At 46.8% G+C, this 17299-nt stretch overlaps 2 protein-coding genes across 7 annotated transcripts in view; one reads left to right on the top strand and one right to left on the bottom strand.

Annotated features, from left to right (window-relative positions):
• PITRM1 (pitrilysin metallopeptidase 1) overlaps window positions 1-10297 on the top strand; it is a 30819-nt gene extending 20522 nt beyond the window's left edge. The window contains exons 17-28 of one of the 2 annotated variants that reach the window (XM_075271558.1): window positions 370-490; window positions 601-677; window positions 927-1092; window positions 1219-1319; window positions 2794-2914; window positions 4473-4538; window positions 5896-6008; window positions 7829-7954; window positions 8036-8181; window positions 9539-9641; window positions 10056-10186; window positions 10218-10295. In XM_075271558.1, coding sequence (XP_075127659.1) covers window positions 370-490; window positions 601-677; window positions 927-1092; window positions 1219-1319; window positions 2794-2914; window positions 4473-4538; window positions 5896-6008; window positions 7829-7954; window positions 8036-8181; window positions 9539-9641; window positions 10056-10149 — 1234 coding nt within the window. In that variant the 3' untranslated portion in view covers window positions 10150-10186; window positions 10218-10295. Of the gene's footprint in view, window positions 1-369; window positions 491-600; window positions 678-926; window positions 1093-1218; window positions 1320-2793; window positions 2915-4472; window positions 4539-5895; window positions 6009-7828; window positions 7955-8035; window positions 8182-9538; window positions 9642-10055 lie in introns of both variants that reach the window. The other variant, XM_075271557.1, reaches the window with a different exon arrangement.
• Window positions 10298-12052: 1755 nt separating this feature from the next.
• Window positions 12053-17299, bottom strand: part of PFKP (phosphofructokinase, platelet) — a 77787-nt gene continuing 72540 nt past the window's right edge. For all 5 annotated transcript variants that reach the window (XM_075271616.1, XM_075271615.1, XM_075271612.1 and 2 more), the window contains one exon: window positions 12053-12626. In XM_075271616.1, the coding sequence (XP_075127717.1) occupies window positions 12482-12626 (145 nt within the window). In that variant the 3' untranslated portion in view covers window positions 12053-12481. The remainder of the gene's footprint in view (window positions 12627-17299) is intronic.

The raw sequence follows: 17299 nt of genomic DNA, 5'->3' as shown, positions 1-17299 counted from the left end.
CATGATAGAGGAGAGAAGCTGAGCTCTGTGATATATAGGGTTATATGATAGAGGAGAGAAGCTGAGCTCTATGATATATAGGGTTATATGATAGAGGAGAGAAGCTGAGCTCTGTGATATATAGGGTTATATGATAGAGGAGAGAAGCTGAGCTCTGTGATATATAGGGTTATATGATAGAGGAGAGAAGCTGATCTCTGTGATATATAGGGTTATATGATAGAGGAGAGAAGCTGAGCTCTGTGATATATAGGTTATATCGGCTCTGCTACATCTGCATACTACATTGTACATGAATCCCTTCCCATAACCTTTAGGTGATTATTGTGGTACCTTTGCTGTGATGGCTGATGCAGTTGTTTCTTGCAGGATGGGCTGTGGTGTATATGACTACCGAAAACAAGCTCAGCAGATGGAGCTGACAACAGGAGGGATGTCTGTCTCTCCGCACATTATACCAGATGACTCGAACTTGGACACTTATGAGCAGGTGACCCCATATACAGCAATACCGCAGTGACTATTCTCTCTCATTGGTCCTTCTGTTTCCATTGGCAGACTGTTTCATGTAAATCATGTTATGTTTTTCTATTCCACTAGGCGGTGCTGTTTTCATCGCTCTGCTTGGACAGGAATCTGCCTGACATGATGCACCTATGGAGTGAGATATTTAATAGGTATTCTAATCTAGTTATTTCAGTGAATTTTGGGGAGGTTCTCTGGACCCCTGTTCTCATGATCTAGTGTGGTATAAACCATCCCACCCTCTGTGCTATGGATAAATGATTAATATGTATCTTGGGACAACCCCTTTAATCCGACCCTAGTGTGAGCCTAGCGTTCCCTGTATGCCTTCGGTTTTCTTCTTCTTTATGACCATTTTGTCACCTGACCCTGGAGCCGTCTTTGACTTCATCTTTCCTTAGTTCCCATCTTGATGATGAGGAGCGGCTTCGGGTGTTGGTGAGGATGAGCGCACAGGAGATGTCTAACGGCATTCCAGATTCTGGCCATTCTTACGCCGCTATACGAGCAAGTCGGACATTGACACCTGCTGGAGAACTACAAGAACTCTTCCATGGCATGGATCAGGTAATGAAAGGACCAGAAAAGAGACTGAATATAGAATTCCTTTCAGGGCATAAACGGTTAATCTATTGATCTGCTATCGTCTTTCTTGCTCTGTGGCTTCCTTTTATATAAATTCCTGTACCGTAGGTCCGAATGATGAAAAGGATTGCCGATATGTCCGATTTGAGCCCAATATTAAGGAAGCTGTCGCGTATCCGGGGCTTCGTGCTGTTGAGTGATAGTATAAGGTAAAGCCCTATGATATATAGTAAATGTATTACACATTGCAAATCCAGGAATATAATGCTCTAGCTGATATTATGTCCAGCAGAGTGTATAGTGCTTTGATGCCCCCTCCCGGACTTGGCTCATGGCCTTGTGTATAGCATACTGACTCACTTCCTTAGTGTCCTCAATATTAGGCCATAAGCAAGGTCCGATGGGGGACAGAAATGGAGAACATCTAAGCGCTTCCACTTTGCTGCTGGATATAATAAATCTCCTACTGCATTATATTTGTGTGCCGTGGTGGTTCTTAAGCATATATTTGGGATGCTACCCCAACCCCTTGGCACCATCTCATTCTATCTTCAGAGTGTTGTCCATGACATCATTTGCACATTCTTCCCAATTTTCAAAGGGCAGAAAGACTCTGCCCGTTCCCATCCATTTTTCTGGGTCTCCCACACTGTATAATACCCCTAGAGTCACCTTCACATGATATGCGCCCACCTAATAAGGTTTCCTTCTAATTGTCCCCACAGTATAAACTCCCTCTCCTGGTGCACCCACAATTTAATGTTCTCCTGTTTCCCTCAGTTAAATGTCACCCTCCAGCTGCCCCCACAATATTATCCTGGGACCTACTAAACATAAAAAAAAAAAAATACTCTCCCCTCTTTGCTCCCCTGCTGATCTGTCTGAAGTCTCTGCTCATGGAAGATCAGGAAGCTGCAGGCGCGATGTGAGTGATGTCATCGTATCACGCCTACAGCTCCCGGAGCACACAGGGGCAGAATGGTGAAGCAGGAAGCGCATGGCTCCTGCTTCACCATTGTATTCAACTCCTCTGTCTCCATAGAGGACACAGATGAATTGAAGCCGGGACAGAACCCAGAATCTGTTAATCTCCCGCTGAATCCAGGATGGTTGGGATGCTGATATGTTGCAAATCCCACATTCTTTTTACATGATCTGCAGCAGAATTCCAAGGCATACCTTGAGATTTCTGCTGCGGATGCTGCATGAGGATTAGTTCACACAGAGCTTTATGCAGGTGGATTTTTGTGGAATCTGCCTGAAGATCGACATTGTAGCTGGAAATCTTCCTTACTTCTTTTGAAAGAAATTGGAGAGTTGGGACAATTTTTTGGAGGCGGATTCAGTCTTAAATTATCCTTAAATGGAAAATGTTACTCCCCCTATCCATTTATGTGAACTGGTGCGTTCTAAACCCTCATTTTGAATAGAGCGCCGGGTCAGGCAGCCCACATTGCTGCCTCCACTTCATTGGTGCTCCCATAGATATGAATGGAGCAACTTAGTATTTTCTCGGACACCACATAAAATGAGATTCCTAAATTCTAAAAGTTAAGCAGTGAGTCGTCATGGTCAGGTGACGTGTTCTATCAGTATTTACGGATTATAGGACCAAACTTCTGTAAACCCCTTTTTTATGAATTTCAGTACGCCTGTGACCAGTCCCATCTCTTCTCCCTATAGGTGCTCTGTGAATGCCACACCTCAGCAGATGTCTACAGCAGCAAAGGAAGTTGAACACTTCTTGGGTGGAATCCATCGGAGTAAAAAAGGGCGTAAACCGATTCGACCTTATATTGTTGCGGTATGGCGCAGTGTCCAAAACCAAGGCTTTTTTTTTAAAAAAAAAAAAAAACTGAAAGATACTCTTCAAGAAGAACTTTCACATCCTCCTGTATATGCAGTTTTATATAGCGCTAGAAAGACGAATTCTGAGAACTGTCTGCTTTCCCATTATGTGCCCCCAGGATGGAGATATCAGTGTCTGTAGTTTTGGTACCGATGTCAGAAGGGCGTTCCTGACAGTCTAGCTGGGCTGTGAGGAATGCCCCTCATCACAGTACTCGTCCATAGACTTGTACTGTCAGGAGGGTGTTCCTTACCGCCCAGCAATGACGCTAAGTTGTGAGGATCACCCTTCTTCCCCCTTTAGTACAAATCTATGGATGAGTACAGTCAGAAGAAGGAGCGTTCCTCACAGCCCAGCTAGATTGTCAGGAACGCCCCCTCCCTCCTGATAACTCTTCTATGGACGAGCACTGTGAGCAGAAGGAGGGGGCGTTCCTCCCCGCTCACACTGTACAACGTGATAGGCGCTGCTGTGAAGAAGGACGTTCCTGACAGACTGTCAGGAACGTCCTTCTGACTGTAAAGAGCTACGGTACCGGGACCGATAGCGCTTCACACCGGGCACAGATCGGGAAAGCCAACAGTGCGCTGAATTCATTGCACTGTCAGCTTTCCAGCAGTATATAGAACTGCCTGTGCCCAATCTGATGAAAGGTCCTCTTTAAAGGTCCTCTATCATGGATCTATGCATTTCTCATTTAGCACATTTTGGAATAGCCTTTAGAAAGTGTATTCTAGTCCGACCTTCCTTCCTTCCTTCTGTTCCTGTCGGCCGTTTTTTATTGATATGCAAATTCAGCTCACAGAGCACAGTAGGAGTTACTCCTGTGCTCAGAGTACAGCATCGTCATTGCCTCCATTCTGCCACATTTCAGGTCCTCTCCTTCTTTGAAAATGAATCCTCTTCTCTGCACTTTCTTCATGAACGAGAACAGGCGCAGTTTGCTTGTGTAGTCCTAAGGAGCACCGAGCATGTGCCTTTGCCGTACGCTCATTCTTGAAAAAAGTTGCTTAAGACTAAACCTCTGTTTTCCATGAAAGTGGAGCTGCAATATAGAATAAGTAAGACGTCTTTGGAAAGTGTAAAAGCCGCCTACAAGGTACCGGCATTAATTTGATACTGATTTTCCTGCTAATAGATTCACTTTTATGCTAGCTTCACATCTGCTTCTGGTTGTCCGTTGTTCTGGTCCATAGGATTCCATTGAGTATATTGGGATCTGTTGTTTTAAATTGAATCCGACCAGTCAGTCAGACTCGGATGCGGGTGTGATCCTAGCCATAATAGCTATATTCTACAGGTAAAGGAGGGGTGTAGATATTTAGGGCTTTTGTTGCCAATTGGCAAATTGAAATTATAGTTGTATTACTGGGCCTTTCCTGCCCATAAGGATCAGTTGTTGGCATTGTAATCTCCCCTACAGCAGGTTCTCGCACACTCCTCAGCATCTGTGTCTGTTTTATTCCAGCTCTTTATAGGTTTTATCTCTCCTTTTAATTGTTCCCATTTATAGAAACCTTTAAATCCTGCCTTGGTTGGAAAAGGTGGTCCAGACGATGGCTACAGAAAGCTAGTTAATGTAAGTTGTCTATTTCACATATTACCTATAGCGTGGATGTTACATAGAGGAATAGAGTTTAATCTTATGGGGTAGATTTAGTATTGTACATGTACTGTTGGATTGCTGCAGATGTGTACAGGATTACCGGTGTGGTCTGACTAGACACTGGAATAAGAGGGCGTAAAAGTACCCCTCCCCAATTGTCCTATACAAAGGCTCTCAGAGGCTACATTTGGCTAGTGTACCTCTTGGTGAGAGATCATTGCCTGCTATGTCTCTATGACTCAGACGTTTTGACCAATTGACAGATGTTGAGGAGGAGGGCATCATTGAAGTGAGGGACGCAAGACTGTCATTACAGTAAATTGCCCGCCATGTAGGCCGTTCTGACCTAACTGTTAGGGATGAACAGCAGTGATTACGTGCAAGTAAATAAAGCAAACAGGCTTCAGGTTGGAAAGACAGACACCAGAGGTTGGTTTGATCCCCTGATAAATACGAGCAGCTCTCCGTTTCCTAGTCCACCATCCAGACTCAGGTAACACCTTCATTACACTTCCCTGTCTCTGCCCAGACAATTTCTAGATACTTAGCAGAAGACTATTTGGTATCCTGGCCCAGTGGACATCTGGCATTTTTTCAGCAGGATAATGCTCACCCCCACAGAGCCAGTGTGTCCCAGGAATGTCTCCAGCAGATAACACTTCCTTAGCCTGCTTGTTTGCCAAATTTATGACCAATTGATGAGTTATGGGACCAGCTGGGACATCAGCAGCCTACAAGTGTGCAGGATCTACAAGCTCAGCTACAACATCCATGGGCCAATGTGCTGCAGGATCCTATACAGATCCTATACAGGCCCAACTGTACTTCATTGTTTTTGTCCAGGCTTTGCAATTGTACAGTTTCTACAAAAAAAAGCTGTGTCATTTGATCGGAACCAGAACTCAAGTCAATCCTCTTCCTCCCTCCTCTCTGGTGTTCACAGATATTACTTGTACTATGGGGCTTTGTCCTAATCGGTCAGCCCCATCGTATGGGTAAGTACTTGTGAACACCGGAAAGGAGGGAGAAGGTGGATCCAAAACTGTGGTACTAGGATACTGATTCCGATAACATGACCCAGTATATCTACCAGCCTCATAATGTGAACTTCGGGCAAACTAGAACTTGGGGAGAGTTGGGAGACCCCGATACACATTAGTCATCTGGTCCCACCAAAACTGCCCACTTTCATGTATTGTATATAGTCAACTCCGTGTTGAGTCTTTCAGCCTTCTGGTGACTAATGGGGAGATTTCACGGGATGACTACAGACTTACCAGCCCGACTATAGGTGATGCATTTGTCTTAATGATCTTGTCTTTACACTTAGGACCCAACTTTCCAGCCCTGTCAGATGAAGACGCACTTCTCTCTGCCATTTCCAGTCAATTATATTGGTGAATGTATAAGGACTGTCCCTTACACGCATGCTGACTATGCCAGGTAAAATGGCTGCCAAGGTTGTATACACACTGGTATACCTGCAGCGTCTTAAGAACTTATACAAGTCATACGGCTTACTGCATTAGCATATCCTTCATAGCACCGTGATCTAAGTCATACCTTCTTGTCTCGCTGTATTAACATACAGTCCTATGAAAAAGTTTGGGCACCCCTATTAATCTTAATCATTTTTTGTTCTAAATATTTTGGTGTTTGCAACAGCCATTTCAGTTTGATATATCTAATAACTGATGGACACAGTAATATTTCAGGATTGAAATGAGGTTTATTGTACTAACAGAAAATGTGCAATATGCATTAAACCAAAATTTGACCGGTGCAAAAGTATGGGCACCCTAATCATTTTATTGATTTGAATTCCCCTAACTACTTTTTACTGACTTACTGAAGCACAAAATTGGTTTTGTAACCTCAGTGAGCTTTGAACTTCATAGCCAGATGTATCCAATCATAAGAAAAGGTATTTAAGGTGGCCAATTGCAAATTGATCTCCTATTTGAATCTCCTCTGAAGAGTGGCATCATGGGCTACTCAAAACAACTCTCAAATGATCTGAAAACAAAGATTGTTCAACATAGTTGTTCAGGGGAAGGATACAAAAAGTTGTCTCAGAGATTTAACCTGTCAGTTTCCACTGTGAGGAACATAGTAAGGAAATGGAAGACCACAGGGACAGTTCTTGTTAAGCCCAGAAGTGGCAGGCCAAGAAAAATATCAGAAAGGCAGAGAAGAAGAATGGTGAGAACAGTCAAGGACAATCCACAGACCACCTCCAAAGAGCTGCAGCATCATCTTGCTGCAGATGGTGTCACTGTGCATCGGTCAACTATACAGCGCACTTTGCACAAATAGAAGCTGTATGGGAGAGTGATGAGAAAGAAGCCGTTTCTGCACGTACGCCACAAATAGAGTTGCCTGAGGTATGAAAAAGCACATTTGGACAAGGCAGCTTCATTTTGGAAACAAAAATTGAGTTGTTTGGTTATAAAAAAAGGCGTTATGCATGGCGTCCAAAAAGAAACAGCATTCCAAGAAAAACACATGCTACCCACTGTAAAATTTGGTGGAGGTTCCATCATGCTTTGGGGCTGTGTGGCCAATGCCGGCACCGGGAATCTTGTTAAAGTTGAGGGTCGCATGGATTCCACTCAGTATCAGCAGATTCTTGAGAATAATGTTCAAGAATCAGTGACGAAGTTGAAGTTACGCCGGGGATGGATATTTCAGCAAGACAATGATCCAAAACACCGCTCCAAATCCTCAGGCATTCATGCAGAGGAACAATTACAATGTTCTGGAATGGCCATCCCAGTCCCCAGACCTGATTATCATTGAATATCTGTGGGATGATTTGAAGCGGGCTGTCCATGCTCGGCGACCATCTAACTTAACTGAACTTGAATTGTTTGTCCAAAATACCTTTATCCAGGATCCAGGAACTGATTAAAAGCTACAGGAAGCGACTAGAGGCTGTTATCTTTGCAAAAGGAGGATCTACTAAATATTAATGTCACTTTTCTGTTGAGGTGCCCATACTTTTGCACCGGTCAAATTTTGGTTTAATGCATATTGCACATTTTCTGTTAGTACAATAAACCTCATTTCAATCCTGAAATATTACTGTGTCCATCAGTTATTAGATATATCAAACTGAAATGGCTGTTATAAACACCAAAATATTTAGAACTAAAAATGATTAAGATTAATAGGGGTGCCCAAACTTTTTCATAGGACTGTATCTGTCATATGTCTGCAAATTTTAGTTTTATCCTAGTAAGAGTATATATATTTTTATTCAGCCTTCGTTTACTTGCACGAGTAATGACCGCAAAATTCCTCCATGCGGAGATCCGGGAAAAGGGAGGAGCCTATGGAGGAGGGGCCAAGCTGGGCTTTGATGGCGTGTTCACCTTCTACTCCTATCGGTAAGGATATAACTTCCTCCATGTAAGGATTGCTATCCCCGGATCACAAGAGACAGTCTCATTGATTCGCTTTTTCCACAGAGATCCAAATTCATTGTCCACGCTGTCCACGTTTGAAAAGGCGATCGACTGGGCCAAGGCTGGAAAGTTTACTATACAAGACCTCGATGAAGCCAAATTGTCAGTATTTTCAGCTGTGGATTCTCCTGTCGCTCCTTCTGACAAAGGTAAGTTTTGGGGCTTGAATCTTTAATTGTCAGCTTTCCCGTTTTATGTGCCCTGGTGCAAGAGATATCTGTGCCCTTACCGATATCTCTTCACTGTCAGAAGGGCGTTCCTGACAGTCTAGCTGGGCTGTGAGGAACGCCCCTCCTGACAGTACTTGTCCATAGCTGTGTACTGTCAGGGGAGGCGTTCCTTACCGCCCAGTGATGACACTAAGCTGTGAGGAACGCCCTTCTGACAGTGGATAGATATCAGAGCCAAAACTAACGTCACTGACGTCTACTGCCCTGAGGCACACAACAGGAAAGCTGACAGTGCACTAAATACAGCACACTGTTTTCTAGCGGTATATAAAACCACATGTACATGAAGACATAGACTAGTACTGGGGGGAGGGGGGGGGGGTTCCTCACAGCCCAACGTCATCACTTGGTGCTAAGGAATGCCCCCTCTGACAGTATAGAGCTACAGGCAGTACTATCAGGAGGTTCATTCCTCACAGCCCAGCTAGACTGTCAGCAACGCCTTTCCGATGGTGAAGAGATATCAGTAATGTCACCGATATCTCTTGCATCAGGACACATAACGGGAAAGCTGACAGTGCGCTGAATTCAATATAAAACCGCATGTGTCCGAGGTCATGAAAAGTCCTTTTTAGAGATGAGCGAACACTGTTCGGATCAGCCGATCTGAACAGCACGCACCCATAGAAATGAATGGAAGCACCCGTGACGCCTGCCGCCGGCAAAGTGAGTGTCACAGGTGCTTCCATTCATTTCTATGGGAGCGTATTGTTTGGATCGGCTGATCCAAACAGTGTTCGCTCATCTCTAGTCCTCTTTAACAAAAAAAAAAAAAGTTAAAAAACCACAGTGCATTTTTTTCAACTTCCCACTGCCTGATTCTGTCTGAAGATGGGTTATGACCGGATTTCTTGCGCTCAGTAACTGCGTTCTTCATTCTTTTTAAGAATTTAGAATGAAAACTGTTGCAAATTATACTAATAGAAAAATAAAGAATATGAATAGTTATATAGGAGATTTGTTACTTTCCTAGGTCTGCTGACAGTTCATGACAGCAGTCAGACCCCCCCACCCCTCCTCATCAGACAATGTTATACAATATCTCAGTGATCCGCTATCAGACATCCACAGTATATTACATCATACAGGCAGTAACCAGGCTCCTAATCTCTGAGATAACAGGAACAGACTGTAAATGAAATGATATGGTAGAGTACACTGAGCAAATACCGTACAATATCCCATATCTTCATCTCCTCCATAATACTGTTAACTCTTACACCGCCACTGGTCTACCATTAGATCTCCTTTTAACATGATCCTCTGTATGTTCCAGGCATGAATCTCTTCCTACGCGGTATAACTGATGAGATGCGACAGAAACATAGGGAGCAGCTGTTCGCTACCAATCACACCGATGTGACTAATGTCGCCAGCAGGTAAGTGTAGTGTTATTGAGGCCGGCTTCACGGACTAAGACCCAGAATCTGTGTCTCATAGTGATGTATTATGTGCAGTCTTGACTAGAGATGAGCGAGTACTGTTCGGATCAGCCGATCCGAACAGCACGCTCGCATAGAAATGAATGGACGTAGCCGGCACGCAGGGGGTTAAGCGGCCGGCCGACGTCAAAGCGGAAGTACCAGGTGCATCCATTCATTTCTATGGAGCGTGCTGTTCGGATTGGCTGATCCCAACAGTACTCACTCATCTCTAGTCTTGACACATTTGAAAGGCGTGTGCATAGTATCAGCTATACAATATATACTACTATACGGTATATATTACTACATGCTATAGTATTATTATTCCACTATATTACCAAATCCATTCATTTGTCCTATCCCCAACAGATATTTAACAATCGGTCATTGTACACATGGAATGGCTGTTCTGGGTCCTGAAAATGCAGGTATTACCAAAGATCCGACCTGGATTGTTCGATGAGATTATTCTTCATAAAGAAGAGGAGTTCCTGTGTCATGTTCGTCCTTGTAAAGGATTTCTATTTATAGCGGCATCTATCGGGTTGCTCAGCACTTATTTTATATACCATTAACATTTCTCGTAATGCTGAATTGTAGTATTAAATAATTCCCAGAATACTTTATCTTTGTGTTGTATGTAATCCTGTCTGATGAAGGTGTGAATGTGAAGATGATATATAGAATGGATCCAATATTAAAGTGGAAGAAGTTTATTGGGGGAATAACTGTACAACTGAGCGGAGGCTCTAGGATCCTGAGGGGCCACATCTAGCCTGGATACAAGAGGATATGGTAGGACATGGAGGCACAGAGGTTCTGTATGGTAGCCTGTGGCTCACTTGCCTGGTGTTGCAGCCAGGCCTGTAGATCCTACAGACTTATAGGTTGCTGAAGCTGGTGCCCAAGCTAGCCCGATAACTGCTTTATTGGCTATATATTTGGCAACTAGACAGCCAAGGAAGTGTTAAAATCTGCTCGAGACATCCTTGAAAAATACTGCGTGGGGGGTGAGCATTATCCTGCTGAAAAATACTGCGTGGGGGGTGAGCATTATCCTGCTGAAAAATACTGCGTGGGGGTGAGCATTATCCTGCTGAAAAATACTGCGTGGGGGGTGAGCATTATCCTGCTGAAAAATGCCAATTGGAAGTCGTGCCATGAGAAACACGTGGCCGCAGGATGTCCTGCTCATATGGCTGACTTGTTAGTGTCCCTGGTATCACTACTATGGGTGTCATATATGATGGCCTCCCAGGAGTTCGGTCAGTGTGCCACTCCACAGCAAAGGCAGGATTGAAGCGGCCTCCATACTGGAACCGAAAAATCGTTTGATCCCAAACAAAACCTGGATTCATGGACAATATGGCTCCAGTCCATTGCAGTCGAGTTTTCTCATTGACAACACCAATACAAATAAAGTGGACAATGATTGGCTGTCAATACCAGGACACATGATGGGTGCCATGACACCAAATTTAATTCTGCTAAGTGCCTGGAAATAGTCTGGGCATGGACAGGGGGAGGTAATGAAGGCGCTACCTGTGTCAATGGTGGACAACGAAACAATGAGCTACTTGTACTTGTCATCAGATGAAATGATCCCCTACTGGGCCATCTGGAGCCGGTCATGTATACTCTCACATAGACTCTGCTCTTAATAGGTCACAACAGCCTTGATGGGGGGGTAACTTGTTGAAATGACCATCCTGCTGCCTTGTCCACTGATACTCCAACTCTCTAAGGGTAAGTTCACACTGGGTGTTTTGATCAGGATTATGAGGCCGTAGCTGCCTCAAAATCCTGACCAAAAAGACGTCTCTCATTGAAATCACATGACATGCTCATTCTTCAGACACATTCGCTTTGCCACATCCGCCTGAAGACACTCCCTCCCGACTAGGCCCATTCATTTGTGCCTAGACCCGGAGCAGAGTGCGCGACTGGGTGCACTACACCGGAATCCAGTCGCAGCTACCCGTATTTTGGTCCAGAACCTGAGGTGGCCTCCGCCTAAGGTACTGGACCAAAAGACCTCGTGTGAACTTACCCTAAGTGTCTCCCTTCCCACTAAATCACCTTGTGCAGCGTCCAGTTATCAAACCCCCATAGATCATATACTGATGGATAGGTCATCAGTATGGAATCTACTTGGAGGTACCCTTTAGCCAGAATAATGGCGCACGCAGCTCCAGTCTTCTCAGTAGAAACAGCAGAATTTCTATTTCCACATGTGTAACCTGTGTGTTGTTCAGTCCATGAGCCTGTGTCTGGTTTATATCCATAAGACAGTAGCAACCCTCCCTACTACCATACTCCACATTATCGCACTGGATATAGTAATATAACACAGAGACGACTATGACTTTGTTTTGCAACCTTACTTTATTACAGCACATCAATGTATCCTGCAACTTGTCACTGGGAGAGAAAAAAAAATACAGACGTAACATATAGAAATGTGAATCCATAACATCTCCAATACACGTGTAATAAACATAGAACGTAATTACACACGACATACGGGGAACATTGCGGCCCATTCACATCTGTGACAATGCGACTGGAAAGAAAAATAACGCGTGGAGAGCGAGCACTGCGATGTGTGTTCTTCATACAATTCCCTTGTAATAGTCATATTACTACTCATAACCTGGAAATTGTGAGGACGTAAAGTGCTGGAACGATATAATATAAATTACAAAAGATAGAATGGATAACCATTATATAGCAGTAAAGCACACGATGGAGATGGAGACAGGCTATGACACGAGGCGTGGTGATGGTCTGCGGCTTCAGATGCCTTCTTCTTTTGGTCTGGGCACGCGGACGTGTTCCAGCTGCCCGGCATCGGAGATGTCATAGCTGGTCTTGTACTTGGCCAGGATTTTCATCAGAGGTCTCAGTTTCAGCCACCATTGCTCCTTGGGAATTCTGTGTCTAGATTTGGAAAGCAAGAACGAAACATTATTGTTTCCGTGTACAGATGGGTTGTATTCTGCACCGCTAGAAAGCTGGATGCTTTGCCAGTACACGGTTAATTTCGGCATTGATATCCCACCATTTTCAGAGAAGGCCTTACTGCTAAGCATCATCTCTGGGTTATGAGGAACATCCTTCCCTTGAATACTGTCAGGGAGGGAATTTCTCACAGCCCCGCCCTTCTGACAGTGGAGGGATAGCGGTGACAAAACTAGGACTGATATCTCCAGAACCGGGGCGTGTACTGGGAAAGCTGAATTCAGCCCAGTCAGCTTACTAGCAGTATATAATACCGCTGATCTGCAAGGACATGAAAGAAAGATTATGAATGATAATCTGTTTTCCCTTAGCCCAAACAGCAGCACAACTGGGGTATTCCTGCCCCTATGAGCTGTTAGGACAGGTGGAATTTTTAATTACCTAACAGCTTTTGACCTCTATAAGAGGCCGGAAGACCTGCTCCTCCCTTGTGTTAGTAACAAGTATGATATACAGAGCAATCTATGCCCAAAGCTACACACACATACACAAAATCTGTACAATAGCACCTCTTAGGGAGGGAGCCTTGTGCTGCTGTTTGGGCTAAGGGAAAACAGATTATCATTCATAATCTTTCTTTCCCCCTACGCCCAACAGCAGCACAACTGGGGATTTAGCAAGTATTATCTCCCCTAGGGCGGGACCTCCTGGCAGGCTGATGCCAAGACGAAGTGCCCAAATGCTGTAGCATCGGCCGTACGCCAGTCCAATCTGTAGTGTTTGGCAAAAGTCAGCTGTGAGCTCCAAGAGGCTGCAGCACATATCTGCTCTAGAGAGAGGAACCGTGTCTCTGCCCATGATGTCGCCACTGCTCGGGTGGCATGGGCTCGTAGGAAATCTGGAACAGGAAGATTCTGAGCCCGTAGGGAACAGCTGATAGCTTCTCTGATCCATCTAGACAGGGTTACCTTTGATGCTTTAGCGCCTCTATTGTGGCCAAACACATTAACCAGAAGATTCTCTGATCTTCGGAACGGTGCTGTACGATCCAGGTAGATACGTAGTGCTCTTACCAGATCCAGTGTGTGTAGCTTCTCCTCCTGCTCAGTGGCAGGGGAGGGAAAGAAGCCCGGTAGGGTGATCACTTGATTGGTGTTCTGAAGTGTGGGTACCTTCGGCAAGAATCCTGGGACGAACCTTAGCTGTACTCTGTCAGGAAAGAAAGTTATGAAAGGTTCGGAGGCTGCTAGAGCCTGCAATTCGCCAACCCTCTTGGCGGAGGTTATTGCCAACAGAAAGGTCACTTTAAATGACAGGTACTTCCAGTCCACTTCAGATAATGGTTCGAAGGGGGGCGCACATAGCCCTTGTAGAACCGCGGCCAGGTCCCACCTGGGGACAGGGGGCCGTACCTGGGGGCGGAGCCTGGCAGCCCCCCTAAGGAACTGTTTGACAAGAGGATCTTGTGATAACCGGGTCTCCAGGAGAGCAGATAGAGCTGACACTTGAACCTTGAGGGTGGCAGGTGCTAGTCCTCTCTCCAAGCCGTTCTGTAAGAACTCTAGGACTGCATCTCTGTCTGGATCGCGGTGGCTGCCTGTACACCAATCTGGGAATATCCGGGCGATCCTTTGGTAGCTCTGATTGGTTGCCTCTGCTCTTGAATGGGCTAAGGTACTTAGCACTCCCTGGGACAATCCTCTGTCTGCGCGTATGGCGCGGTTAGCCTCCAGGCAGTGAGGTTGAATTTGTCTAGGCCCAGGCACAGCCGACTGTTCAGTGACACCAGGTTCCTGACTGGTGGAAGCCTCTAGTAGTTCCCCCGACTCATAAGGATAAGGTCGGTGAACCATGCCCTTTTTGGCCAGAACGGCATGATCACTATTGCCGAAGTCTGGTCCTGCCTGAGTTTCGCCAATACCTTCGGTATCATCGGGATGGGAGGGAACACGTATGCCAGTTCGAACCTCCATGGTATTGACAGGGCATCCACAGCCAAAGGGTTGTCTTCCCGGTACAGGGAGCAAAACCTTTCTACTTTGGCATTGTGTTGGGTGGCCATCAGATCCACCTCGGGGAGACCCCACCTCCTGGTCAGGTAGTGGAAGATGTCCTGGTTCAGGGACCATTCGCCTGCGGTCGGCCGGCCTCTGCTGAGTTGATCCGCTAGGATGTTCAGGCGGCCCTGGATATGTACCGCGGCCAGCTGGGAGAGGTTTCGTTCTGCCCAGGAGAAGATCAGGTTGGTGACTTGCATGAGCGAGGGGGACCTGGTTCCTCCCTGCTTGTTGATATAGTGGACTGTCGTCAGATTGTCTGATCTTACTTTGACCGCTTTCCCTCGTAGAAGTGGTGCAAATGACAGAAGGGCTCGATGAACTGCGGTAAGCTCGCGCCAGTTGGATGAGTGCATCCTCTCCCGCTGATTCCATGTACCTTGAACCGGGGTCTCCCCCAGATGAGCTCCCCAGCCTGTGAGGGAGGCATCTGTAGTCAACAGGGTCCAGGCGGGCTGGACCGAGGACTTCCCATCTCGCAGATGGGTCCACCAGGGCAAGGTTTGCCGGGTGCTGATGGTTAACTGGATTGGCTTCTGTAAACCTGAAGGACTGTGATTCCAGACTCTCAAGATCTCGTTCTGTAGAGGGCGCATATGCCATAGGGCCCAAGGAACTGCATCTAGGGCAGCGGACATCAATCCGAGGACCTTCATCGCCGTCCTGATGGTGACCTTCCGTGTGGAAGACAAATGATGTGCCGCCCGAGCAATTTTCCTTTTGCGAGGAGAGGGTAGAGAGACCGTCATGTTGAGAGAGTCTAGAATAAGTCCCAGGAACTGAACTCGTGTTGATGGCACCATCACTGACTTCTGCCAGTTTACCAGCCACCCCAGCTTGTCTAGTAGAGCTACGACGGTCTGCACCTGCGTGGTAAGAACCTCCTTTCAATGAGCCTTCAGAAGCCAGTCGTCCAGGTACGGGACTATGAATATGCCTTGAAGGCGCAGGGCGGCAGCGACCGGAGCTATGACCTTTGTGAAGGTGTGGGGGGCGGAGGATATGCCGAACGGGAGGGCTGCGAACTGGAAGTGCGCCTCTTTCCCCTGTATGTCTACGGCAATCCTTAGGAACTTTCGGTGTGCCAGAAAGATGGGTACGTGGAGGTAGGCGTCCTTCAGGTCCAGAGTGACGAAGTGATCTCCAGGGTGCATGAAAGGTAGTACTGACCTTATGGTTTCCATGCGAAACCGCAGCCTGCGGATGAAGTGATTCAGATACCTGAGATCGATGATCATACGCCACTCGCCTGATGGCTTGGGGACCAAGAAGACTGGAGAGTAGACGCCTGTGCCTTGTTCTGCGCGAGGAACCATCTCTAGTGCGGCCTTGTCCACGTACTCCTGAATCAATCTCTCCAGATGAAGTTGTTTGGGGCCCTGAAGAGGGCGGGTTCTTACCATCTTCTCTGGCGGCTGGGAAACAAAATTAATTTTATAACCTTCCTGGATCATCTAGATGACCCAGGGGTCCCGAATATTCTGCCGCCAGGCCTCCACATAGTGGGAAAGATGACCGCCCACCCCAGGGGAGGGGGGGGGGGAGTAGGAAGGGGGGGTGTGTACTGAGAGGGAATTAGAAAGGGGCATTCTTACGGCCACGAGATGAGCCCCGACCTCTTCCTTTCCCGGATCGCCGCTGGCCTCTGGTGCCTCTTCGAGTGCCTCTTCCTCGAAAGGAGGTACTCCGACCTTCAAGGGGCTGTGGCAGGTTCTTGCTCTTAGAGTCGGCCCAGCCTTCCATGATGTGGTCGAGCTCCCTTCCGAACAGCCGTCCGGGCTCAAAGGGGAGACCACAGAGGCTATTTTTGGAAGTAAGGTCAGCCTTCCAGGGCTTCAGCCATAGGGGTCGGCGAGCCACAGTAGCCAGTGCCATGGATCTAGCCGCCAGACGGGTCTGAAAATGGGTAGCTTCTGTCAGGTGATCCACCAACAGTGTGATGTCGGACACTGCCGCGAGGAGATCATCACGATCCACACCGGAATCGATGTCCTTGGCCAGGGATGACAGTTCTGCGCGTAAGCCAGTTGCTACCTCATTCGCGACCATGCCCAAAGAGGCCTGGGCAGAGGCGGACGAATATACACGCCTCAAAGATCCTTCGACTCGGCGATCCATGGGGTCCCTGAGGCCCGAGCCGTCCTCTGATGGAAGGATGGAGCGCCTTGATAACTTGGCCACGGCGACGTCCACCTTTGGCGGGGGGACCCCACGCCTTTAGTTGACTCTCAGAGATGGGAAAAAGTGCCTTGAAGCGTGTGGATGGCGCAAAGGATCTCTCCGGGTGCCTCCATTCGCCCTCCATCAGGCGGAGCATCTCCGAAGAGGGCCTGAAGGTACGAGACCTACGGCTAGAGCCTTCCCCGCCTTCCCGGTCTCTGATTCTTAGGGTCTCTGGACATTTTGTCCAGGGGAAAAATCTCCTTCTCCTCCTCCGTACTAGAAGACGACTCCACATCCCTGAGGCGCAGCTTTTCCAGAGGCGGCAGGGACAATTCGCAATCCAGCCGTGGCCTCTTGGCCAGGGAGACGGCTTCCATTCTTTTCATGGAGTCCTGGACGTACCCCTTCACCCAGGACACCATCTCTCGCATG

This window comes from Leptodactylus fuscus, chromosome 4 (genome assembly GCF_031893055.1).
Source record: "Leptodactylus fuscus isolate aLepFus1 chromosome 4, aLepFus1.hap2, whole genome shotgun sequence".
NCBI classification, from domain to species: domain Eukaryota; kingdom Metazoa; phylum Chordata; class Amphibia; order Anura; family Leptodactylidae; genus Leptodactylus; species Leptodactylus fuscus.
Note: the sequence above shows the minus strand (reverse complement) of the source record. Positions and strands in the feature narration are given on the sequence as shown.